The 26723-nt window shown below is 30.0% G+C and overlaps 6 protein-coding genes and 1 non-coding gene across 9 annotated transcripts; 4 read left to right on the forward strand and 3 right to left on the reverse strand.

Annotated features, from left to right (window-relative positions):
* Positions 1 to 3000: 3000 nt before the first annotated feature.
* Bm15555 lies at positions 3001 to 3119 on the forward strand. The gene has a single exon (XR_006227943.1). It is a non-coding gene; the product is annotated as a 5S ribosomal RNA (ribosomal RNA).
* Positions 3120 to 4033: 914 nt separating this feature from the next.
* Bm8871 (Uncharacterized protein) lies at positions 4034 to 5307 on the forward strand (the record flags this gene model as incomplete). Its single annotated transcript, XM_001892918.2, has 3 exons — positions 4034 to 4089; positions 4411 to 4483; positions 4732 to 5307. 3 exons carry the CDS (start codon positions 4034 to 4036, stop codon positions 5305 to 5307), a joined length of 705 nt encoding a protein of 234 aa, XP_001892953.2.
* Positions 5308 to 11014: 5707 nt separating this feature from the next.
* Positions 11015 to 11595, forward strand: Bm17599 (Uncharacterized protein; the record flags this gene model as incomplete). Its single annotated transcript, XM_001892917.2, has 2 exons — positions 11015 to 11032; positions 11413 to 11595. 2 exons carry the CDS (start codon positions 11015 to 11017, stop codon positions 11593 to 11595), a joined length of 201 nt encoding a protein of 66 aa, XP_001892952.2.
* A 1044-nt stretch (positions 11596 to 12639) lies between these two features.
* Positions 12640 to 18337, reverse strand: Bm2495 (WD40-like Beta Propeller Repeat family protein; the record flags this gene model as incomplete). Its single annotated transcript, XM_001892916.2, has 17 exons — positions 12640 to 12850; positions 12985 to 13109; positions 13435 to 13550; positions 13743 to 13838; positions 14047 to 14196; positions 14317 to 14371; positions 14452 to 14518; positions 14801 to 14910; positions 14988 to 15152; positions 15399 to 15618; positions 15943 to 16064; positions 16284 to 16445; positions 16608 to 16657; positions 17143 to 17310; positions 17621 to 17681; positions 17884 to 17950; positions 18201 to 18337. The coding sequence occupies 17 exons, from the start codon at positions 18335 to 18337 to the stop codon at positions 12640 to 12642; spliced, it is 2082 nt and encodes a 693-aa protein (XP_001892951.2).
* Positions 18338 to 19410: 1073 nt separating this feature from the next.
* On the reverse strand, positions 19411 to 21132 carry Bma-aps-3 (adaptin or adaptin-related protein 8, putative; the record flags this gene model as incomplete). Of its 2 annotated transcripts, none has more annotated exons than XM_001892915.1 (5): positions 19411 to 19533; positions 19723 to 19830; positions 19951 to 20022; positions 20329 to 20532; positions 21064 to 21132. In XM_001892915.1, the coding sequence occupies 5 exons, from the start codon at positions 21130 to 21132 to the stop codon at positions 19411 to 19413; spliced, it is 576 nt and encodes a 191-aa protein (XP_001892950.1). The 2 variants fall into 2 exon arrangements, with proteins under 2 accessions (XP_001892950.1, XP_042935631.1); XM_043079697.1 differs by having other exon boundaries at positions 21090 to 21101.
* Positions 21133 to 21741: 609 nt separating this feature from the next.
* Positions 21742 to 22178, forward strand: Bma-rpl-39 (60S ribosomal protein L39, putative; the record flags this gene model as incomplete). The annotated part of the gene is made up of 2 exons (XM_043079698.1): positions 21742 to 21809; positions 22085 to 22178. 2 exons carry the CDS (start codon positions 21742 to 21744, stop codon positions 22176 to 22178), a joined length of 162 nt encoding a protein of 53 aa, XP_042935632.1.
* Positions 22179 to 23343: 1165 nt separating this feature from the next.
* On the reverse strand, positions 23344 to 25893 carry Bma-nud-1 (Nuclear movement protein; the record flags this gene model as incomplete). 2 transcript variants are annotated; one of them, XM_043079699.1, is made up of 10 exons in its annotated part: positions 23344 to 23395; positions 23572 to 23648; positions 23725 to 23850; positions 24039 to 24143; positions 24301 to 24390; positions 24639 to 24778; positions 24918 to 24993; positions 25310 to 25390; positions 25466 to 25568; positions 25802 to 25893. In XM_043079699.1, the coding sequence occupies 10 exons, from the start codon at positions 25891 to 25893 to the stop codon at positions 23344 to 23346; spliced, it is 942 nt and encodes a 313-aa protein (XP_042935633.1). The 2 variants fall into 2 exon arrangements, with proteins under 2 accessions (XP_042935633.1, XP_001892948.1); XM_001892913.2 differs by having other exon boundaries at positions 24888 to 24993.
* Positions 25894 to 26723: the final 830 nt, after the last annotated feature.

The raw sequence follows: 26723 nt of genomic DNA on the forward strand, positions 1-26723 counted from the left end.
AGCAGGGCATAGTGATGCTCATTCAAGTAGCGTTGAAAAAGAAAATCGAAGTGTAGTGCCGTACTAATGATTCTGATCGATTCGAAATGATGCGTTATTTTCTTTTTCCAGAATCTAAAATTTTCTACCATTGATTGGAGCGCTTTTTTTTTTAAGTTTGAAATTTCAATCAAATTACAGTCAAAAATATGAATTTAAAAATTGTGATGGATTATAGTTAATACTAATAATTACGTTAAAATCGATACAAAAGAAAATTAATTGTTTTGCGAGTTTTTTTTTTTCGCAATTTCACCATCATTTCAAATACTACGAAAAATAATCATGACATGATAAGAAATTGATAAAAAAATATGACATGACAAAACTGTCAACGACAAATGAGTATTTTATTTTTGAACTTTATAATTTAAATTTCCTACATTAAGCAACATGTCAGAATGGTAAAAATAGGAAAAAATCACTTCTGACTGAACTTTTTTGAAACTGTTCACGAAGAAATCATAAATTAATAAAATCCGATCAAATCATTTAAAAAAATTTTGTTAGAAATTTGAAAAAAAGAATGAAAGAATGAACGGAACAAATGAATAAATGAAGTTGATAACAAATGAATAAATGAGTGATAATTGATAACAAATGAACAAACCAATTGATGCATAGTCGATATCCTCAATGGCACTCTCTTAAGGGTCGTAAGATTGAAAACTGAGAATGTATTAGATAAAGGTGAGAAATTAATGCAAAGTGCCTACGTTAGAAATTCGGAAAAACTAACAACAAACATCAAAAAATCTTTGAAAGAATTCAGGAAATTTTATATTAGTGATAGATTTATATTAAATGAATGAAAACGCAACTAATTTCAAATTGAAACTTATATTCTATATGCTTCATATACACATACTATTAGTTTAAATAAAAAGCAAAAGTTGAAGGGACGTTTCTGACAACTGATATTAAAAGCTTTAAAAAATGTCACAATTACTCACAATGACAAAATAGCAAATATCAAATATCAAGACTTCCAGCTTGACTTATAAAAAAAAGTTACCTATTAAACACAACGTATTACCTAAAAAATTTCAAAACATCATTGTTTATCCTCTCTACATACTAACAAACGAATATCATTAATTCCAAACTGAAAACAATCCCGAAAATCCCAACAGTAATACCACCCCGCCGATAAGCAAGCAATTAATTATAACTAAGGAAGTCTGGGAAAAGAAAATAGGGTGAAGATAAATAGGGACTTATTGGGCAGAACTGCCCGAACGAAGACAATAGGGACTTACTGGGCAGAACTGCCCGAACGAAGACAATAGGGACTTACTGGGCAGAACTGCCCGAACGAAGACAACTACAATGGTCGCCCTCCTCCTTCTTACACTGCTCTCCCTGTCAATGCACACAAAGATGCCAAGCAGTCTTCTTCCGTTTTCTGATCGCATACAGTAATACTTTTCGTTTTGCACGCAAGCAGGTCGATTCATGGATGAATTTGTCTTCTTCCGAAGCACACTAACTATACTACTAGTGTATTGCATCAGACTAAGCAATGAGTAATTTGTCACGTCATGCTGGAGTGGCTTTTGTATCAGTCAGACAAGACCGCCCCAAGAGAGAGAGGGAATAGAATATATGTTGACTTCTTCGGGATTTCTGTACGTATTGATGGGTGAATTCTACCATTCCAGCAAAATTTGCATATATGATTTCAGGGGAGCGATGTTGTCAGCAGACTAACAAAGATGAGAACTTCAGCGCAGTCACCGATCTGTCGACCTGAAAAGGAATAAAGTGCTCCTGTAGTATAACCAAAAAAAGAAAAAGACTCCGCTGCAATCAGTAAATAAAGTTAAGCACTCAAAAACTCTGTTAGGTGAAATATGTGATAATACAATATGTACTGGTTATTATTTTACTCTAAATGAAATCATGAAATCGGAAAAACTGAATTGTCCTTAAAATACAAATTGCAGCATTTTGTCAATAATCAAAATTTAAATTTGAAATAAAAATTAATTTTAATATTAAGAATGATCTAAAACCATGATTACCTTAAAATTTAGTTGATTTCGCGAAACAAATAGTGCTGGAAACTTAATTATTAGAGTTTAATTTACTATTTAAGTTGAAAAATGACCACACCGAATGTGAACAGTGCCCATACAGAGCATGGAAAATAATCAATTAAGTTCAAATTATGTCTTTTTTCTAATTAAATTATATTTTTTAGTAGTTTAAACACCTAATTAAATTGAGATTTGCTAATACCACAACTTATTTTCCAGTTCTATATACAAAAACTGGTGCAAATTGCAGCATTTTCTTAATATTAAAAATTTAAATTTGAATTAAAATTCAATTTTAATTGCGAGAATGATTTGAAACTATCGCTGTTTAAAAATTTAATTAATTTTGATGCTGAAATAATGTTTAAAACTCAATTATTAAAATTATTTAAGTTGAAAAATGACCACACCGAATGTGACCAGTGCCCATACAGAGCATAGAAAATAATCAATTAAGTTCAAATTATGCCTTTTTTCTAATTAAATATATTTTTTAGTAGTTCAAAATCATAATTAAATTGAAATTTGCTAATAATAGAACTTATTTTTAGTTTTATATAAAAGAAGTAATACAAATTGCAGCATTTTCTTAATAATAAAAATTTAAATTTGAATTAAAATTTAATTTTATTTCTTAAATTGAATTAAAACAATTATTAATTGAAAATTTTATTAATTTTGCTGATGAATTTTTGCGCAAAAATTAAATGCAAAAGTGTATTTTCATATTTAAACTATAAAATGACCACACCATACATGACCCGCCCCGGTGCAATGCATATTCAGTGGTAATGTAAATTTAGCAATTGAAATATTGTTGAATAATAAATTTGGGCGCAAATGTTGCTTGAAGTGAAGTAAAAATCATCGCTACAATTAAATGTGTGCTATTATCGATTGGATGTGATTTATGCTTCAACATATTTGTGACAATGCCACGTTGAAAGCACGACATCTCGTCCGATCTGTCAAGTTAAGCAACGTTGGGCCTGGTTAGTACTTGGATCGGAGACGGCCTGGGAATCCCAGGTGTTGTAGATATTTCTTCTTTTTTCTGGTAAATTAATAACTTATTAAATTTATGCAAGAAATTTTGATTAAATTTAACCTTTTATCAACATGAAACAATTTTGGAATATTTTGTCTTAAATTTATTCAGTTTGATTTTCGACTTTACTTCAGTTTCAATAAAATTTATTCATGGACATTTCAGGTTCAGTCTACTCTATTGTGTTTTCCTAGCTCTTCGGTTGATAATAATATCAATTCCAATTTAATAGTTGATTATACTGTTAGAAATATAGTTATCTCATTTTCAATTGTGTCCTTTTCAGAAGAAATTTTAATATATCTTGTTTCATTTGTCGCTTACCGGTTTTTACCTATTTTTCACTTAGTCCGTGCCCAAATATTGTTATCACATGTTGTTTATCAAATTTCAAAGAGATTTCCAGAAAAATACGCCAAATTTCTAAAAATTAACAAATAAACCAACAGTTCCCTAATGACGCATGTAAAAAAGGTGAGTAGGAGACTAATAAATTAAGTACAAAAAAAAAAAGAAAAAAAATCTTTGTCGGAAAGTATATTTCATCATTCAAACCAAATGATGATGTTCATTAAAAGGACGTCCAAAATGTTGATAATGTTGAAAATTTCTAGTTTTCTTTTTTTTTTTTAGAGAAACGATTCTTCATTTACTTCATCAAATCTTTTCGACCAATTCTTCACATTTGGGAAAATTTTCTTGCCTTTAAACGCTATTGTTTGGCATCGTAATTCTTTTTGGACTTTTGAATTTCATTCTGCTTTACATTTTGCTATTTTTTTCCAAAAATTTTGATTATGCATATGAAAAAAACAAAAAAAAGGCTAGCTAAAATAACACCAATGACATTATGAAGATTTGTTGCAGCAATCTTATTGTTTCAATTATCATTTCTCTGATTTTTACAATGACCAGTAAAGAAAGAAATGCAAAATTAATGACGAACACTTTTATTTTAACTATGTAAGTTATTTTCGCAGTAATTTTTAAGTTATTTTTACTAGATATTTAAAAATTTTTTAGCAAAAGGAAAATTAGTAGTTTCATCAAATTTATATAAATCTCTAATTTACATCATACATATATTTTATAGAACAGCTAGTTCGATGCTTCGACGCATTTGTCGGAAAAAAAACATCTAAATTAAAAATAAACATTAAAGTTTCCTGAAGTCCGCTGTACTTTTATCACTTTTCATCCATGAAAAAAGAATTGAATTAGTATAAGACAAATTATTATCTTTTATCATATTTCTAGAAAAAAAGAAACTTGTCATATTTTCAGTTCGCTGTCTTTGATAACATCTGCTAATGCGGTAGCAATCAATTCATTTAATGGCAATATAGTGGGAGATAATGTTAGCATTATCATTTCGTCTAATTTTGTTACCCTATGTAATGTAAAAATAAAATTTGATGATATTATATTTCTAAGTTTGCTGTATTATTGAAATTCGTTGTTATCAGCTCAAAAATATTATCAATTCTTAATTAAATTAAATTGCATAAGTGACAAGTCAAAAAAATCTCGGCAAATTTTTTAAACATGGAATTTATTTGTGTTTTTTTTTTTTTCCAAAAATTCGATATATATATTTTGTTTCAGTCACTGAACAATAATGCTAATCAGCATCACGATCGTAGTCCGACACGTAGCAGCGCAAAACCATCAACCACTACCGAACGCGCAAGATATTTACCATATTTTATTGTTCCTCCTTATGGTCTACCATTACATAACATAGGTGGTATACAATATCCATTACCATATGCCAGTCGTACTACTACTACTACTACTACTACTACTACTACTACTACTACTACCAGATCACCATATATTACTGAAAGAGGATACTTATCATATATTCGGACGTATGGTGATAATGCTAGTAGATATTTACCGTTTATTGATGAAAGAGGATATTTGTCTTTTATCAATGATAACTTTGCTGGTAGACGTGGAAGTGATAGACGAAATAGCGGTCGTAGACAAAATGGTGGTCGTAGACGAAATGGTAGTCGCAGACGAAATAATAATCGTAGACAGTATGAGAGTGGTGGAAGTGATATGGATGATGAAAGTGATGAAGGATATTTATCCTTGCTTAGAGGAAGATATGGTACTCGACCTAATTCAAATCCATTATATCTTTATAACTGGGGTTTTTATACTACTATCTAATGGCGCTGTACTTCGTTTTTTTTTTTTTTTTTTTTTTTATACTTTTCTCATTTTCCAATAAAAATTTTTGTTAATTTTATTGGTTAGAATTACTTGGATGATATTTATACTAAAGCCGCTGATAATTACATATAACAAATATATATCGTTTTAGTAATAGAAGTTTAACTGAAAAATTGCTGAAGAATTTTTAAATTTTTTAACAAAAACTTTAAAATATTTTACTATGTCTGGAATATATTTGATATTATTTTAACAAGCTGTCACTAATGAGTCATAAAACATTTTCGTGATTTTTTTGTTTCTTCACCATTTCAATTACTTTACTTTCGGTGCTGCGATGAAAAAGTAGACCGCTAAATGTTATTCGTTTTTGAAAGTAATTTTACTCATTCGTCATCGTTTACTCCCAATTTCTTAAAATCATGATCTAAAACTTGTTTATTACTCACCTTTTTGGAAGATTCAATTATCTTTTTAAATTTCAGAAATGTTGATGCAAATTACTTGAATTCATCAAAAAACATAAAATATTGACGAAATGCACTTTATTTATTTAATAGGTGGAAGTTTGAAGTGATAAAATAAACTAATTGAATTATTTTACAAGTATTATAATTCCTTCATCTCTTTCATTTACTACTTACTGCATCAAAAAGTAAAAAATCAAAAAAACTGTTAAAAAGTTCTTGAAAAATTTTTAAAAAATTGCAAGAATTTAGTCAAAAGTAGCTGTTTTCCTTTTGATATAGCGACTGTCAAAATTTGCTATCAAAAACGAACTGACGAATTGAGGAAGAAAAATACTGGTTGCTTCTATTTTCCAGGTAAAAAGGGTTTAAACACAATCCATTATTTTCGTCCTATAAAAAGATACGAAGTAATTCATTTAGAAAAAAATTAAAATTGATCAGTGTTATCACATGCAGTAACATTTGTTTAAAAAAAACTTTTTACATTTTTTTTCTCAACTCAAATTACATGAGATAGTAGGTATTGATGAAATAATAACTTAAATTAAATTTACATTTGCATCAATAAAAAATATTTGCGCAAGGTGTAGCACCTGCAAGGATTGAGTTTTCCAGAATTTCGGAGAAAATTACTGAAATCCTAACAATGTAAAAAATTTTAGAGCCATTTAAAATAAAAACCTAAATTAGATAATATACTATCATTAAATTTTCTTAATAAGTGCGCTTATTTTTTGTCATTCATAAAATTTGAATTTAAAACTTTTCTCAAATTGAACATTAATTTTCAACATAAACTTCTTTTTGCAAAAAGCTTTATAAATTTTCTTATTATATTTAATTTTTATTGGTTTCTATTTTTTTCATCAATTAAATTTTAGTATAAAACAATAAAACAAAACAATAAATAAAACAATAAATAAAACGATTCAAAAAAGAAAACAAAGCAGACATCTTTCAAATTAAAAATGAAATCAATATTGTAATCTTTTGTACAATACAAGGAAATAAAAATAACCTCTGAACATTTTACACATCAAAAATCATTTATGTCATTTTTTCCAATATGAATTTTATCTAGGGCTGTAGATACAACGTTGATAGAAGCTTTCGAGGGGTCATAATCTTGAGGTGACTCATGATTCAGACCTATTTTTATTGCTTAATATTTGAGTATATAGGCCTATAGTCATCTTGGCTATTTTCTCCATCGAAGCATCATGCTGAAAAAAATTGTTATTGGAATTGAAGCGAAAACGCAATCGCATTTTGCACCATTGATTAGTGAGAAGCACCCAGGAATGTTTGATTATTTCATCGTGTTGATCCTTATATGATCATTTCGAAAAATTTATGGGCATCTTGATCACCTCAAGATTTGTCATAGACCTCTTCCATTAAATGTTTTGCTGAGGTGAACAAATGTCACGTCGAGTCTTTTGTTCTCTTTCTTACACTTTTGTTACAATTGTCTGGGAACGAATATCTCTGATAATGACACACTCTCATTAGCTTTGAAATTACACTGTATTTCAGATAGTTTTTCTGCGATAGAGAATACCGCTGTTCAAAATTATTCTTTCCATGATTTTTCCATCAATGGGGAAAAGAGTTATGCCTCTGACCTTTCCCTTTTTCATAATTCCTACACATCAAAGCTTTTTATTGTGCCTAACATTAATGCAACCAGTGGTAGTAAAAATACAACAATTATAAAGTATAAACTTCTTTATCGAACGTATAAGCTCCATTATCAGAAACAACCGATAATAGAGCTTATACTTTCGTTTTCAGCAAACCTGTTTTGTTCTATCAAGAGAATCTTAGGAATTCTTCAGAGGATTTCAGAGCGCCAAAGCGTTTCAGGAAAGGGATCTAGGGATGATTTACAAATCTAGTGAGTATTCAAAAAAGATTATCTGGAGTCCATTAGATACATTGCACTAGGCATTATTCAAGTGTGACAGACATGTAATACTTCTCTGATATTTTAAGTGATGGTCAATGAGGTGACAGTCTTGGATCGAGATGCATTCACGGTTCTCTGATAATTTTTGTAATGGTGTGCTGCTGCTCTGCACAAAACTCTTGCAGAAGGTGATCATTGTCATCTCAGTATCCAATTCCATTGTTTTCTAGTAGTCCTTGCAATCATCAGAGTTGTACTCTGGGGTTGAAATCACCAAGAAAGTTAACAACTACAGCATATTTGTGAGTGTGATGGCGAAGGTCCCTGTAGAATTTGTTTTTTTTTTTTTTTTTTTTTTTCTGAAGGTTCAGCTTAAAGAGTTGGAACGCATGAACTGAAAAGAATAGCATGTTATTTTGCAGTAACAGATATAGAGAGATCAGGATGACCCGTTCGGAAATTAACAAGTTTGTAGATGATTGAATTCTTATTCATGATAGCCAACTTCTGAAAAATGTTTCTGGGTGAAAAATCAGTAGTATAGCTTGCACTTTGTTCCTTAAAGTTGCCTTTTTCATGAAAACAAGTTCACGGACAGCATAACAGCAGCATCGATGTTAAGTTGTGATTAATGAACACTGACAGTGATGTGAATTTTCACAAAGTCTTTTGTACTTTTCTTCCGACCAATGCTGTTTGTCGCAATGAACTGTAATTGTTGTTGTTGAACAATGCTGAGGACGCGCACAGTGTACAGTACCAAGCAAGGTTGTAATGTTTTAACATGCAAATGTTAGTCTGAACACACCTACTGCCTCTTCATTTTTGTTCAACTATGTCATCCGTTAACTATAAGCATAGAATGGAGACGAGCTTTGATTAGATTACTTTCCCGACGCCTCTCCATTTGGAGCAAGTGGTGCTGTCGTAGAAAAAAGCTCATCTTCATTGTTTCCGAACATGATTTTTTCAGGGAAATCCTTCTAATTTTATTTCGTACTGCTGTAACTCTACTGACAGTAGTCTTTATTGGTTCTCGACAGTAGCCTTCATTAGTTCTCGACAGTAGCCTTTATTAGTTCTCGACAGTAGCCTTTATTAGTTCTCGACAGTAGCCTTTATTAGTTCTCGACAGTAGCCTTTATTAGTTCTCGACAGTAGCCTTTATTAGTTCTCGACAGTAGCCTTTATTGGTTCTCGACAGTAGCCTTTATTAGTTCTTATACCAGATTGTACAATATTGCTCCTATACAATAAATAATACGAATAAAGGAAACAACGCAGAGCAAACGCTAAAGAATCTAACAGTCCGGTCTGTTGTTGAACTTGTAAAACTGTACAGCACTTTAATTTGAATGTGTCGAGTGTGTCTTCACTCTGTCACTCTCTCCAAATCCTTCAATGATTTCCAACATATCTTCCTTGTTTACATATAGATCGAAACCATATACTGTAAATGTTAACCTTTTCGGCTTGTTGATCCTTTAAAAAACTATGTTCTTACTATTTGACATTCCTGTATTTAGGCTTCGCCAATAAAACTATCATAGTGAGATAGCAGTCTCCTCCGTGGCCTACATGAAGACTTCCAATGTACTTTTTCACTTTCGTTCCTCGCTCCTTGGCACAAATGTGAATAAATCATTCAAGTCGTAATGACATTTATAATTGTCCTCAAGTCTTACGTGTATAATTGTCCTCAAGTCTTACGTGCAATAAGAATATCATTTATAATTGTCCTCAAGTCTTACGTGTATAATTGTCCTCAAGTCTTACGTGCAATAAGAACGAGTTCCATTTTCTTGAATTTTGAGTTAGGGTTGTCCTTCTAACATGATTGGTTAGGTTAGCAAGCCCATCCTTTCCATGTGCATATTTGTCTACTTGATCTATCTGGTATGCGAAATCACCACTACTAATCGTGACCTTACAAAGATACGTAAGATTCTCATCCAAAATAAGATGGTGTCCACAAGAAAGTTATGCAGATAGGTAGGATACACGAAATTGAAATCAAAAAATTAAGTATCCAAATTAAGTCAAAGTAAAAAATCAAATATAAATTGTGAAATTTCAAGAATCACAGAAAAGATGTTTATAAAATTTTATGACGGCAAATGATTCCATGCAATTTTTTGGGAAAAAATGAATCAAATATCAATATGTATATGAATATTTAATACGGATTTGTTTTGACTCGTTGCTTTTGCAGATTTCTGTCAAACAATTTTTACTATTAATTTCAATACTGATTCAATATTATTGTGATGAAATCGAAATTGTATAACTTCTGTCTGAGATTAAAATCTTTATGCTTAAATCATACAACGATTCTTTGGAAAGAAACAGAAAGAAGAGGCTCCCAAAATGAAGTTTTTCGATTGAAATTCTCGAGTGAACTAGGAAATGAAATAAATTTCTCGAGGAAAATAAAACACCAATATATGAAGGAAATGACCAATCCAACACTCAAAAAAAATGAAATAAAAGGAAAAAAAAAAATTCCGTGAAGTGCATAGATGTACTGAAAATGCTACTTGAACGAACATTAAGATTGTATGTAATACAAAATATAAAAGATATGCGATATAAAAAAACTATATCAGTGATTACATGTATAATAAATGACTGTGAACACTGTCACAAGCCAGATGTTTGAAAATTAGTCAAACAAAATTTATTTTGAAATTACTTTTGGATCCAATTACATAAGTGAGAAGAGTGCATGAAGCAAGTTCAGAAAGTTTAATTTTAAATTTAATATTAGTATTTTAGAGAAATGAATCTTTTTTCTTTGGAAAATTATAAAATTAAGGTAAGCAAAATGTCCACTTAAATTGTCGATGCCTCGAATGCTTGTTTTACTTGAATATTTAAATAAATGTTTAATTCTGCTACACATATTTCCATTCAACTTTAAAAAGGAAGATTTTTAATTAATTTTTGAACAGCCTACGATTTAAAACAAAAAATTTTTTTAAAAAAAAAAAAGGACGAACGCTTTATCACAGTACTGACAATGTTATGAAGTGATAAACATTAGACTGACAAACGAAAATTTCCCGTTTGAAATAACTAGTATTTGAGGAGCAAATTGTTAAATTAAACAGATCAGAGCTATAGTTATGAATGAGAAGTTGCACAATGTTATCACGCAACAAGGAACAATAGATTTTTTTTTTTTTCTTAGATGGCGTAGTTTTGTTTCATTGTTTTTGAGGCTTTTATAAAGTACTTAAACCCCTTTTGAAAATGTATTCCATCCTTTTAAACTTCCCAAAAGTGATACAGGCAATCCTCATTTGCGTATTTCTGTTGAATCGAAATGCTAATTAAAATCGCGGTATGCTCTTTATTTCCAACCTTCTGAAATTATTTAATTAATATAGGCTTTAGTGATGTTTTTTTAAATATTTAAATACTGTTCTGCTCTTACATGTATTCTGCTTTTGTTGTAATAAGTTCAAAATATAAAAGATAGTCATTATATATTTTTTTAAAATGTACAATAGCTTAGTTCCTATTTCAATTTCTCTTTTTTTTTTTTTTTTTTTTTTGTAAGGATAATCTTAAAGATCATCCAATAGATTTAGTTTTTAATGAAAAATTTCTGTTAGTACTGGATGATCGGATTATAGTAACTTTGTTCATTGATAAAAATTTTCGGTAACTTCAAAAATCATTATGTTCTAATGAATTTAGTAAGTTGTATATGCAATTCAGATTTTACTGATGACATTCGAACAAAGCCTACCACAGGTCGCTGGTCAATGTTGCCTAGGACAGAATGTGCAGTCATCATTATCATCGTTCTTCCCATTTTTCTCAGATTACTCATGGTTGTTACCACAACCTTCATTTTCCGGCGTTATTCATCCCGATCAAAAAGAAAGCGAAGGATGTTAGGTTGAAGCGGATGGTATGCTGGGGGTCTAATATTGATACATGTAATCGAAATTTTAAAGTTCTTACGAATGATAACTCATGAGTAATGTGTGTTTGACATGATTAAACTATTGTTTCATTTTAATTTAAAACAGTAATAAACTACTCTTGCTTTTGTTAAGATAAAAACTTTCGAAACCATTCGACGGTAATATTTCCCGACCATTATTCAATTATTCAAAATTCGACAAGATTATTAGTTAAGGGGCGAAATATAAGTTTCCCGGCGATTGTTATTCAATAAGATAAAAATAACGGCTAAAATGATCAGCTCGTTATTTATCGATTATAGTTAAATTCTTTTTCGTTTTCGTTAATCCGATTCGCTTGAATGCCATCAATATGAAAGTAATACCTAACAAATGCACTAATCAACACTATTCCTGAAGAGCATTTTTTGTGATATTTCCCAGTTGGAAGTTTTCATTCCACAGTACCTTTTACTTATTACTTTACTGAAATGATCTCTACCTTTATTAATCTATAATGAACATATATCGTCGTCGCATTACCATTATTGTATTAAGGAAACGAAACTATTATGTCGAGAAAAGGGAGCAGGATTTATGAACAGTTTAGAAAATCTATCTGCAATTTCATAAAGTTTTAAAAATCAATTCACTACAAATCAATCAAGTGGATATAAGCAAGAGGATTCATTAAACAACTAACAATTTCTTTAAAAAACTGATAAAATATTTGAATTTGTAGACTTCAAAATTTGCCGACTAGTGCCAGGTACAAATTCAACTGTTGGATGTTAGTGGTATTTCGGCTCCACAACAATTTCAAACCATTATGAGAAACTGCAGGATAAAAATTCTCATAATCACGGTCTGTGGTAATCTAGAATAACAACAATGAGAATATCAGAGGACCAAACTGAATAATTGATTAAAATATAACCAATAAAAGTTGATTTCCAGATTTCTCGAAATTTAAATATGCCAGGAAAATTTATGTTTAATTTTAATATTTAACTCCCATAAAAATTTTTACTGCAAGTCATGCCTGCTCCAATTCGCTTCCATCGATGTTAACAGCAAAAATGTTAAATGCGTCATTCTCTAAAATGCCACTCGAGGCAAACAAAATACGTTTATTGTTTAGAAATGTGGGCCACAAATTTGTTCCATTTTTCGTCAGCTGCCTCAAGCCACTTCCATCACTATGCATGAGAAATATTTGAGTATCAGCCAGTTCAACAGCATTATATCTGTAAAGCTATACAAAATGAAATTTTTAAGCAAAAAAGGAGACTAGTTTAATAATAATAAAAATAATAATAATAAAAACATGTTTTACGCTGTCAATTTTTAGAGAACATAAGAGAATGAGAATGAAACTAACCGCCGCAATAGCCAACCATACTTGAATAGTTGACTAGGTGATGTTGGACGTGAAGCATGAAAAACAATGAATCGTCCATCAGAACTTAATTTCGCACCACCTTCGTAACCAATAGTCTTTGTTATCTACAAAAAGGAACAAGAAACACCGTAGCGATAATGCTGTTATTGAGTATACTTTTTTCTCTTTCATTTATCATTCGTTCATGACTGTCCTAAGAGCTTCAAATTAGCAATAATAATATTTTCAGATAATATCGTAACGCAGTTTTGATTGAAATGTAAGAAGTGAATCGTATAAAATCAACCCATCATTTGATAAGGAAACCAAAAATTAAGTATCAATAAAAGTGAGTATCAGCAGGCATCCAGATATAATCATTTATAATTACTTGTGTTCCCTATTTTCTAAGTAGGTAGTTATCTAAGTAGTTAAAACTAAAATCAATACTTGCTTAGCATTTTTTCCATCGATATCCATTATCCACAAATTAGGATCACCATTCCTCCTTGAAGTAAAGATGATATGTTTTCCATCTGAGGATATACTTGCTTCCCCATCATAACCTAAAATTATAACTTAAACAATTATTTATATATGATTTATCTATGGAATCCATCCCTGTTACTTATATAACTCAGTAAAGACATTAAAAAATATTAATAACACTTATCAGTAACTATGAAAATACTGAATTTAGGTATTGTGGATGCTGCATGTGAAATAATAACAATGTAATTCAATAAATGCAAGATAACCTGATGTATTTGTTAGACGTCTAATAAAATTACCATACTTGTTTACCTTGATAAGTTCAAAATCCGGATACAATTCCAAAACATGAGATCGCTTACCTGAAAAGATATGGGTAGTATCTATCACATACTTGTTAATAGTAAGGAAAGATAACTAAGCAATGATAGAATATTTCAAACATGTCAGGATGTATAAATTAAAGAAATAAAATATGAATGGGACAATTAAAGAATAAATAATGCAGTACAGCAGATAGCAAGCAAAGCAATTTTAGTGTTGAGAAATATAAGAATTTAGAAAATTTACAGATCTCTTTTATCCATGATTTTCTTGCAGTGGCACATACTCGTCGTGGACAACTGTTTAAGATGGAGCGATTAGCCGTAAGAATATTACTAGCATATATTATGATATTATCATCAGATATATATGATGGTGAACGGGTAATACCAATACCTAAACAATTCATTGTTTTTTCCTGTTTTTTTTAATGAGTGCTAAAATCAATAGTAAAGCTACTAGCATCAAAATGAAGCACCAACATTGGTCGAAAACATCCCAAAATTTAATAATTACCTGTGCTTAAACGTCTGATCCTTCGTGATGAACTTGAAAAGTCTAAATCGAATATCTAAATATAATTACTTAATGAATTATGATATACCATTATAATAAATATAAAATATCAAATTAAAATCACATTTAACGAACTTGTTCACATGCTGCATCGTAAAGATGAGTACCATATCCTTCATAAATTACTCTTTTATCATCGAAACTATAAAATAAGAAATGATTTCAGCAGTAATTGAAACGCATATAGCTTCGGCTAAAATTTTCTCATGATCAATATCATTGCCAACAATTATGAACCGCTGTTTGTTACTAATCAGTACCAAAGATACTGATACCTTACCATAAATGTAATTTAAATTATAAGTTGTCATATTATTAAAATATGTGAAACAATAAATAATTTAATTATAGTTAGTTTAACCAGATATTAAATTAAAACTAGAATGCTCGACACTGATTGATTTATATGTGAATAAAAATTTACCTGAAAGAACCTGCCATGTTAATGTCATCATTAGTGAGCTGTTCAATCTTCTTCGGATAATTTTTTTTCATCATAATACTTAGCAAATTAGAACTAGTCAAATTTTCTTCCTAAAAAAAAGATATTAACAGAAAACATATTAAAACATTTACTCCATCAATATATATACATAGATTTAAAATTACACCTTCATTTCATTTGCAATATTCATTGTGCCATTATCAAGCCAGTCAGCGATGAAAAGATTTAGTTCACTTCGACTACGTCCATTTCGACTACTGCTCCAAACCAAGCGTCGACCAGTTCGATCAAACATCGGAAAAGCATCAAATCCACCTTCATTGAAAGTTATCTGTCATAAAGTCGTCTTTTTTTTTAAAAAATCAACACTTTTCATTGAAATATATACCAAAAATACTAAGCATAATTTGTTAATTCTTTTAAAAGGCAAAATTTTTAAAGACAGGTTTTCATGAATGATAAAATAATTGATGTAATCAGATAATAATATCAGCAAATGTTTTGTCATGAATTCTCGGATATATCTTTTCTTTTTCTTAGTAATACAACAAACTATTAATAGTGCAAAAATTTTTACCCGTTCAACATCACCACCTGCTTCATCAATCATGTACAAATTAAATGCCCCAAAATGGCCACCAGTTTCATTAAAATTTGAACTGAAGATAATGTGACGATTATCCGGCATATAAAATGGAGCCCAATTAGAACCACCGAGAGATGTAACCTTTTTTAAACCACTACCATCAACATTAATTGTATAAAGTTCCATTTCAAGTGGTGACACTAAATTATAGCTGAAAAAGTTGTAGAATTAGTTTGAAAATAAATAAATATAATGAAATCATATGGTAATAAATATAACACAATTATATGCAATGAAATGAAATAAACAATTAAAAAATTTGAACAAAACATAATAAATTCTCAAAAAGAAATTTAATGCTTAATCTTGTCTGGCATTTAATTACAATGCCATTCACTAAAACATGAAATATACTGCAGAATATTAGAATATATTTATTATTCTAATTTAATGATAGCGGGAAGTACAATATACGAGAGCAAATCTTTGTATGCTAAGATAGATATTAAGATAGATAGCAAGAAGTTCAACATACGAGAGTAAATCTTTGTATGTTTGAATTCCTTCAGTAGTATTCGGTCTTGATGCACGAAAAACAATTTTAGATCCATCCGGACTGAAAAATGGACCGCCATCATAACCAAGTTCATCTGTTAACTGAAACAAATACATGTTACAATTTATAGCATACTATTGTGAATATTATAATAATTCAGAAGAAGTTGAATGAAATTTACTTTCTCAGCAAACAATAAATACATATAGAATGGGGAAAAAAAAATATCCATAATTAATCTATCAATTTATCTGTTCAACAAAGTGAAGCTGTATTTTATTGTCATAAAGCCATAACAAAATAACAAAAGAATATTAAACCTGTTCTGGTTCCGTTCCATCCGAATTCATGATCCAGATTTCTGGGTCACCACTTCGTAATGATGTAAATACAATTTTTCGACCATCCGGAGAGACAGCTCCTTCAGCATCATATCCTGCCGTATTAGTCAAACGAGTTATGACTGTACCAAACTCATTCACCTATAATTTGCTAACAGTTCGGATTTCAAAAGAAAGAAAACTTAATAACTGATAAAAATTTTGCTTATCTTCATAATATAAATTTTTATAAAAATAGTAATAGGGAATATGAAATGAAAAATGAAAATTTTTTTTACTTATATTGAAAATTTCAGAAAGAACCTTAAAAATATCATATTCTGGAAATAGATCCCATGTGTAACTCGTATTACCTATAAGAAGAAGTCTTATGTTTTATTATCTTAGCAAATTTCAATTAAGCATGCCATGCTAAAAGCAAAGCATTTATTACTTCTGTATTAATTTTTTAAAAAAAAAGAACGAGAAAAGAATCTATTTGGACAAAACAGTAAATTTGAGAGTTTCTAACTTAAATGATTAATTTTGTCTTTTTCTTATTTTTTTTTTTTTAAATTCTTCAGTTTCATATTTTAACTCCGTCATGCGAATTTATTGCTCAGACTAATAAAATTAATGTTACGAAGTGTATAAACAAAACTTAAGTGGGCAAGTTAAACATCAAAATATCAAAATAAAGAATTAAACATTAGTTGTGCATTTTCAAAATTCACTCTTTTCATAAACAAATGATAAGCATGAAGATAACCACAAAGAAATATTTATAAAATTTCATAGTGCAAAATGCTAGAGTATAAAATTTTGCAGAAAAATAAGTGTCATAAATATCATTACTTACACAAATGTTTTAAATGTGGGTCTGTTTTAGCTCGTTGTGTTTGACATGTTTTTGTCGGACAACTTTCAATATTAACTGATGGAGTGAAATTTGCATGCTGAAAAGTACCCGCATAGATCATGTGACGATTGTCTGGATAAAAATAAGAACAAGTGCAGGCTCCAATACCTGAAATGAAGTTTTTCAGCTGAAATTTTCCAATGAATTAGAAAGTGGAACAAATTTTGCTAGACAAATATTAGGATATAATTACAAACAAGAAAAAAACAAAACAAGATTTAAATTGATATTGAGAAATTGAAATATTTATGATACAAGAAAGAAAAAAAAAAGTGAGGCCATAAATATAACAAAACATATTACTTGCATATTGAAGTTATACGAATGATTATATGTAATATAAAAGATTACATTAGTGTATACAGAAGTGAATTTTTTTTTTAAAAAAAATTAGTCATTTAAAAATATCAAGTCTTACCTGAGCTAATTCTTTGTGGAATTTGTTTCTCCGGTGGAGCAGTTAAGTCAAGCTTGTAAATCTGCAACACAGTTTTTAACAATTTTTAAATATCAATTTCAAAATATTGACAAGAAGTTAAATATGGAAACAAGCACTGGAATTGGAAAGAAAAATGATTTAAGGTAGAAAATTCCATAGTAGGAAATTATGCGATTATTCTCCGAAATACATAAGTTGGTTCACACTGGAATTAAAACTCAATTTAAAATGAAATGAAATACTTGATCACAAGATGTACCATATTCCGATATGCCAGCTGCTTGAAATGTTAGCCAATTTCCATCAAAACTTAAAATATCTATGTAATGAATGATACAATTAAATTTTTAGAAGAAACATAAATAAGAGAGGAAACGGAAACGATTTCACGAATTTTAACATAATTATTTTTTAATCAGATTATATTATATTTATATTAGTTATTTAAACTTCGGAATTTGTTATTTTTATAGGATACATAACAAGCAGAAAACATGTGTAACGATGAAATTTTTCTTTCTCAAATAAAAATTAAAAAAAATTTTTGGATTAAGTTAACCTGAAATATCCTTCAGCATTTTGCCCTCCAAATGTTAGCTGACGAATACTGCTAAGATGACGTTCAGCCGAAAAATGAAGCTCCGCAAATATGACGGTCTCGGCAAACAGAAAAAAGAAAATGTTGTATAAATACATGGCATAGGATTCTGGAACTAAATTAAATTAAAATCTTGGAATTAAATACTTGATGGAATTTCACTTTTGATGGCTTCAAAAAAAAAAAAAAACTTCTCGCTGGGAAATTATAAAACTGAAAAATTAAAACCTTCTAGTTCGTTGATTTTCTATACAAGACGCACAGAACAAAGATCCTTAACCCAAATATTCGGAGAATTCAGTTCACGATTTTAATAGTAAGAACATTAGCAAAGAATTTTCATGATGTTATCAGTCCAGAATGACATTAAATAGAGATAATAACTGCTTAAAGTATTTGATAATATTGCAGTTAAAAATAGATGCTGTACTAAAGAAGTCTTTTAAGTAAATAAATGAACAGAACTATGCGGGTGAAGAATAAATAAGACCAATTTAATCAAATATTTTCATATTTCTACTCACATATCAAATATTACTACAACATCCTCCCTGCAGTGTCATTCCCGCTAAAAAGTTCTAAATTAAGCTGTTCTAAATCTTAACCATAAAACTGAAAGCAGAATAACTGTTATCGATGCCTCGAATACTTGTTTTTACTTGAATATTTAAACAGACAGAAATTAATTAATTTTGCTACATACATTCAATTCAATAAAAGAAGAAAATTTCTCATAATTTTTGAACAGTCCAAAATGTAAAACAAATATGCGGAATGAAAGCGAACATTTTATCACAGTACAATGTCGTGAAGTAAAAAACATTAAACAGATAAAAGAATGCAAACAATAAGGTGCTCAATTACTGTTCGATTTAAAAATTTTCATAAAAACAATACAGAACCAATCCGCAACAAATTGGCCTATTGTATTTATACAACACCTAACAATAATTTTTTCTTCCACTACTTTATATTTGGCATTGTGAACAATTTCATAGGCTGAGGACTGGTGACATACTACCGAAAAAGATCTAAAATAGTAGGATAATGGGAAAAAAGTATAAGGAAATTGAACCGTCGCTTATTTTCGAAGATCCTAGCCAAGAAGGAAAATTTATCAATGCCTCTTCGCATAATCTTATAAAAAAGCTGATATATTTCAACATGTTTATCAGAACGGTTTTTTTATATTTGATAAATTGATATCAGCAAGCTTGAAATCTTTGATATGTTGCGATATATTCATGCTTTTTACAGCACTAACAGCACGAGCTGGAGCTGCTGCAATTCCAGCCTATAAAGACATTCATGAAATCCACAATGATTTCGTTAAAAGTAAAGAATATTTAATAAGTAATAAAAATGACTGCTTCTGAAATTCTTTAAAAAATAAAAGGATTTACTATTCATATTTTTGAATATAGAAAATATAGATATCCGCCCCAAATTTTAAACAAAGAATATAAAAAAAAAGAGTATTAACCTCTTCTTTTTCTATCTTCTCCTGTTCCTGTATCCGTAAAAGAATTTCGGTCATATTTGTTTCCAGCACCATTCCTCCCATAACTAGTTCATCGAGTATGTGGTGCACCTATGAACAAGTTAAAGTAGAATTAAACAATACAATAAATAAAATTATTAAGATGTATAAAATTTGATAATTCAATAATTTTACTACATCAGGCCAACAAAAATTTTGATGAAAACGTACTTTATCGACGTGAAAGATTAGGTCCAGCTCACAAACATTCTCGAAACATCGATCCAATGTTTCAACAAATACCTGATAGGAATACATATTAACGTTTGACAAATCATTAATCACAATACATGTAGAAGTTTCTTCCTTCATATTATTAATTTATATCTATGCATCCTTTAATTCTCAGTTTCAATCTGGAAAAAGATAAGCAATTAGTCAATAGTCTAGAAGGAATCATGACATTACTGCTCTTTAAATATCAGATAAAGTAAGGAACTCTTATTAATAGTTTAAAAAATATCACAACGTTTATGTAACATTAATTCCTTCCACTAATTAAATCAAAGTGAACCATGCTAGTTTTTGATATCTATACGACAAAGTTACCTGTATAAGATCAAGAATGCCAAGTTCGCTTTCCGATGAATCAACACAAAATACAAAATAAAGTGTTGCATAATGTCGATATATCAACTTATAATCAGATCCACCAATTAATGAGCCACCTTCCAAGAAATTGCAAACATTATCATCTCGTTTCGAAACCAACTGGAATGTTTCGCGTATAATATGTTGTTGTTCTTCTTCACCCTACAAATTTCAATTCATTTACAAAATTTTACTCAAATGACTATTAACTGTACTTTCTCATACTAATGAATTATTAATACAAAAATTAATGCAACTGTAACTTACTTTTATTTATAGAAGATCATGCAACTATAACTTACTTTTATTTAAAGAGTTTACTTTTATTTAGATCAGAATTTTATTGAAACTTCTCCCTGTGGAATGACATAATTTAGTGACTGTGCATGAAGTGTAACATTCAGCAGTCTTGAAGTTCTAAAGTTCTGTTAAATTTTCGACGAAATATTACTATATTTTTCATGTTCTAACTAGTTGATAAATATACATTTTTAATTGCTGCAGTTCATCGACTTCGCCAGAATATCGCTAATATATCTCCGATTAACTAATATTCGTTCTTGCATTTAAGCAAATATCAAGATGAAAAAAAATCTAATTTTAACAAACATTACTAATATATAACTTGTATCTTAGGTATTTAATAATTCACTGGAATTTATGTTCCATTTAAGACTTTTTCTTTTAACTTACATAATGAACATAAAATTTCAACAAACGTGGTTTTCCATGATTATTGAATACCAAAATTGCTTTAATCATACTTCTGAACGGGTATTTTTTTCTCTCACCGATTTTCCATTTTATTCATTCATCGCTCATTCTTTCTCTTAAAAAAAGGGGAAAAAAATAAGTAATATTGACTTCATCAAATTTTAACCTCAACATTTCAAAAATTCAGTCCCAACAATTAGTTTTAATAATCTAATTAACTATAAATAAGGTATACGCTAACGACAAACGAAAGAGTAATGCACAAGTACCAACGAAAAGCGGAAATGATTCCCCATCAAATATTTGACTTATTCTGTTAATAGTTGGCATATGCTTTTGTGATCAATATTTTGGGTATGTAATTGCGAAGGCCTGGAGGTAGGTGTGTTTGCGTGCATTTGGACATAGGGAATTAGATTTGTGACTTATAGCGTACGTACGTGGCAACACTTATCCTTTTAGTTTCTAACTTTTAACGCTTCGATCTAATCGATTGTAAGTTATTCATAAAATGTAAAAGAAAAGTGGAAGGAAAGGAATATAGGATCGATCATATGTAATTAATTTCCATCTTAGATGATTGTAAGCAAATGTATTTACAAATGTAAGATGTTTTCTTTCTTTTTTTTTTTCAGCATTTCTATTTCACATCTTGTGATGGCGGCACATAAAACATTCATTATTAAGCGTAAATTGGCTAAAAAGGCGAAGCAAAATAGGCAAGTGTACCATTTCCAATTGACGAGTTTGCTTGATTGAGCTGTTTTTGTTATTAAATTAGTTTCTAATTGATTTTGTAGACTTCATTGTTGGTACCAATCAGTTTTAATTACCTATCTTTTCCCTCTCATTGTTGTCGCTCGTAAAATGATTCAGTTTTGGTTTTTTATTTTCCTGGTTTTTTCTAGTGAGAAATGTGCTTGAATTATATGGCACATATTTTTCTTTTTTCCGCTTCTTAGAACAAGTTCTATTTTAACTAATCTCGGCATGTTTTTAGACCGTTGCCTCAATGGGCTCGCATGAAAACAGGAAGTAAGATTCGTTACAATGCGAAAAGAAGACACTGGCGCCGAACAAAGCTGAAGTTGTAAAAACTGTAGCTTCCTTGCTTTACTGCTGGAGAATTCCACGTTGATATTGTTTTTTTGTCAAGAAATAAATTCTTTATTTGTTGTTTCGCCTTACTAGCCAATGCTTATTGCTGGAAGATTATTTAAACTATTAAAGTAAAAAAAAACCGGTATAGATTTGAAGAGGCACATCAGCATTTACATCGGCTAGTGCTAAATCATGTAAATTCCATAATATTAAGTACCAGTCAATCATCTTAATTGCATTTATGGGCCATGTCGACTAGGATTGTGAGTTTCGCCCCTAAAGACACTGCATCACAAACATAGGACAGAGATGTAGGAATATGTAGATGATTGGTATGGATTAGATTTTTCTGATTAAACAGAAATTAACGACAGTTATACCTACTACCCTCAGGAAATAAGTATTGCACATGCCAGCGTTATTTGAATTTCGTTTTGCTGTCTTGCGTGTATACTTCGTCTAATTCAAAAATATTTTAACAGACATATATCTCTGTATTTCTCGATCTCCACTACACATCACATTAAATATGAGTGAAACGCTCCGCATGATTTCCCTGTACAGCATTATGCTTTAGTAACGAACTCCACTACTTCCATGCAAAACGAGGTCAACAAGATTTACATGCGAGGTCAACAAGATTTACATGCGTCACTCCACGTGTGTGGGAGCATATACGCTTTTTAGTATATATACTTTCATACTCTCAAGTAAGAAAAAAACACGTGGAAAAAAGACTACCGAAGAGAACTGTAGAAAAGTTTTTTGATGTATTTTTATTTCTCCACTGAAAATGTTAGATGAAAAATACACATTATAAAATTAACAAAGATAAAAACTGGAAAATCAGCAAATATGAAGTTTGATAAGAGCAGAATCAATGAAAGTCGAAATTTAGTTTACGACCAAAATCATTAATTTTCTGAATTCCAGTAACTTCCGGTACTAACTCCAATAATTCCGATTCATAAGAAGGAAATTTAACAGGACATAAGGACAAACTGTCAGTGAGATCTCATGAGTGAACCTAAATTGTTTCATAATTTAATCAGTCAATCAAATTGCAGCTATCGAAAGGAATCAAAGATGAGTATACTTATTCCAAAAAAAAAAAAAAAAAAATTCCGAAGTCTTCTCCATAGCAAGGCAAAAAATAATTCACGAAAATTTCGCTTGCGAAAAGTCCATCTCCGGATGCTGTTCCATAAATCTGGAATTAAGACATTAAAAAACCACCTCTGGATGCTGAGAACTTTGGAAAATATGTCTAGAAAGATATTCCACTAAAACAAACTGATCAAAAATTGAAATTATGATCTGATAATTTATCTTCCAGACTAAATACTAGTATACACTGAAAGCATGTAAATGCTTTAAAAAACCAACGTTTTCAACAAATCTCGTTTCTTCTTCTCTTCCGATGTTGGTAGTCCCAATTCTTTCTGCCTCTGATCGTACATCATCTGAAATTAAAAAAAAAAAAGAATTTCTCTGTGAATAAAAAGGATCTTAATTTCTTCAAAGATCCTCTCAAATTACCTTTTCAACCATTTGTCTTGTTTCACCATCTAAATCAGAAAGCTTCGAGTTCTCAGGTTGCACCTTTTTGGTGTTTATTTCCGGATCCGTTGTCATCAACCGATTCCACCATTCCATACCATTCATCTAAAATTTTTAGGTTTCTTGACCTGATGATTTTTAATCCAGAAAAAAGCCGTTATTTTATCTCCCGTGCCTATGCAAAAAAAAAAAAAAAATCATAATTTAAATACCCACATATTTACACTATGATTTTAGACAACTGAGTATTCATGCACAATGTTTCAGTACAAAAACAATTAGAAAAAACTGACCTTTTCCAAAGTAAGAACAATAGTCTTACGGTCTTCTAGAACCCACGTTGCGCTTTCAACCTTTACAGCTGCACGTAGAGAACCATTTATTATTGGCTCATGCCCCTAAAAAAGAAATATCCCAGAATATATCAGCCAAAATAACGACTGCAAAAAATGATCATTATTTCATCTACTTATTTCCATATTGCACGGAATGCAATATATATAGTATCATAAATGTTAGGGATACAAAAATGTAACTTTCAACAAAAAGACTGACTTTCAGACCAATCTTCAGCTTTTCTTTACCGAATTCTACAATTACATCCTTTGCTTTCAACGGAAAACCAACTTTGAGTGGCACTCGAACCTATAAACGAAGTCAAATACTTATGAAGTTTTCTTTCTTTTCTTAATTTTCTCTACTGAATATATTACATTCATCTCAGTCAATGCTATAAAAAAAAAAACGAAAATTTCCTACCATCCAACAATACATGTAATATTATAATAACTCATAATGTTTAAATAAATAACTATCAAATCAAAAATGAAATCAAACGTGATATATATGTAGTGTTAAAAAATACACATAGATGATTAGATATAGATATATACCTCGATTTCACTTAATGTTTGGGTCCACTGATATTTCTCCAAATTACAACCGTTACCAGCATTTGGCTTTAATTTTCCTTTGTCGTCTGGATCTTCCTCTTCTTCCTCACCACTTTCTTTATTCTTCTCTTTGCCATTATCTATAATATTTATCCATTTTATGTAATTAAGTGTTTGACAAATAAGAATAATATTCTGCTTTAACTCTATAAAGCTAGGAAAAAAAATTCGTGCAAATCTATCAGCAACCTGCAGCAACTGATGGAATTTTTACGTTACCATTCTTCATCTTCTCAAGTTCTGCAGCCTCTTCATCAGTGATTTCACGAATTCGTGGTTCATTCATTTCGGCTTCCTTTAAAAAATGAAAAAAAAAAATAAAAAAAAAAATAACAACAAAATTTATTCAATTATTTCTACAGTGTTTTTGGGAATGCAGTTCTCTGATGCATACAGTTATGCAAAGTTCTTTCAAACAAAATCAAAGGTCTTAACATCTAAAATAACTCACTTGAAACATAAAAAGGAATAAAACGACTTTCACTTATATCTTATTATTTATCCTATTTAGAAAACAAATCCCAAACTGAGCTCGTTGGAGAAAAAGAATGTTGTAGATATAAATCATTTAGGTGGAAAAAAAAATTCATTCCAAGCCAATAAACAAATACCTCTTTTGCTCTCTGTGCCGCTCGTCGTTCTTCCAAGCGCTTTTGCTCCTCAGCACGTCGTTTTTTCGTTTCTTCGGCAACCTACAAATTTGAAAGATCTTGCAGAAAATTCAAATCAACATTAAATTCTTCCACTCTAAATTCAATCATTTCCACCTGTTTTGCTGATTCACTATGTTTATCAAATGCCTTCAAGACCATTTCTCGAGCCTTCGTGATATCAGCACCAGTATAGAAATCCGTTTTTCGTGAGAGAAAACTAAAAACAAAAGAAAAACCACATAATAATCTAAAATATGTGAGGACCACGTAACTTTAACTAAACTTAAGGAGGAGAATAAACTGGGAATTACATTAAAATTAATTTAAAACATTCCAACTTTAAACATACCAACTGCATAGTCTAAATCAATAAAAGTTTGGGAAATAATTTTTTTTTCCTTAAGAAAGTAGTGAGTAATGAATAAGAAGTAGATAAAGTGGATAGGTTACCCGAATAATACATCTAAAAGCTGGGGCACACCACCTTCCATTTGTTGCGCCAAGCCCAAAAGGATAACATCGTATTTACCAACTTCATCCATTGTGTACTATAAATAAACAATATCTTTAAAAGAGAAAAAAACTAATAAGGGTTCGATACCGACGTGTCTGCATCTAGTCCTTTTCTTCTTCTTGTCCACTTTGTCTTCACTTTTCTTGATTTCAGACTTGAAAAGAATGGAAATGGTAGATGATGAGCTTGAAACATTTGATGTTTGAGGAAAGTTGTGTGGTTGAAAAACCATAGTTCACAAGTAGTCACAAGTAATGTGATCTATTAGACGTACTCACATTCTTATTTACGGAAATCACCATAACCCAAATTATTTCATTAACGATGGCTATTTAAATAACTGGAATATTTAAATACCTATAAAATATAAGTTAAAACATCAACGAGTGGTAACAAGGAAAATAACAAAAATTTGCATGCCCTTACTCATTCATAACTTCAATATATAACTGCTAACCTAACCATTAATTTCATCTAAGTTAATCTTACTTAATTTAACTGTACCTAAAATCTGTATTTCTGTTTACATACGTCTTATTAAAAAAAGTAACAAAAATTCTTAACTCTAATAATTACTACTGTCAATACATACAAACATTATTTATAACTACCATATCTCATTCATCAAATCTCAATATTAACTTTACCTAACCAGTGATTACCTTGATTATTCATTCCAAGTAAAACGTTATCGATGTCAAATAGGTAAAATGACTTTTTTTAAAAGGAATTAGCCACGATTGTAGAGTAATGTAACGAATAAATCCCATGAGTAAGTAAGTTAAAGTTAGATATTGCAAATTACACAGAAACCTTTAACACCATTTCTCGACTCACAAATGTGTTTTCTCGGACAAG

The sequence above is a fragment of the Brugia malayi genome (genome assembly GCF_000002995.4).
Source record: "Brugia malayi strain FR3 genome assembly, contig: Bm_v4_Chr3_scaffold_001, whole genome shotgun sequence".
Taxonomy (NCBI): domain Eukaryota; kingdom Metazoa; phylum Nematoda; class Chromadorea; order Rhabditida; family Onchocercidae; genus Brugia; species Brugia malayi.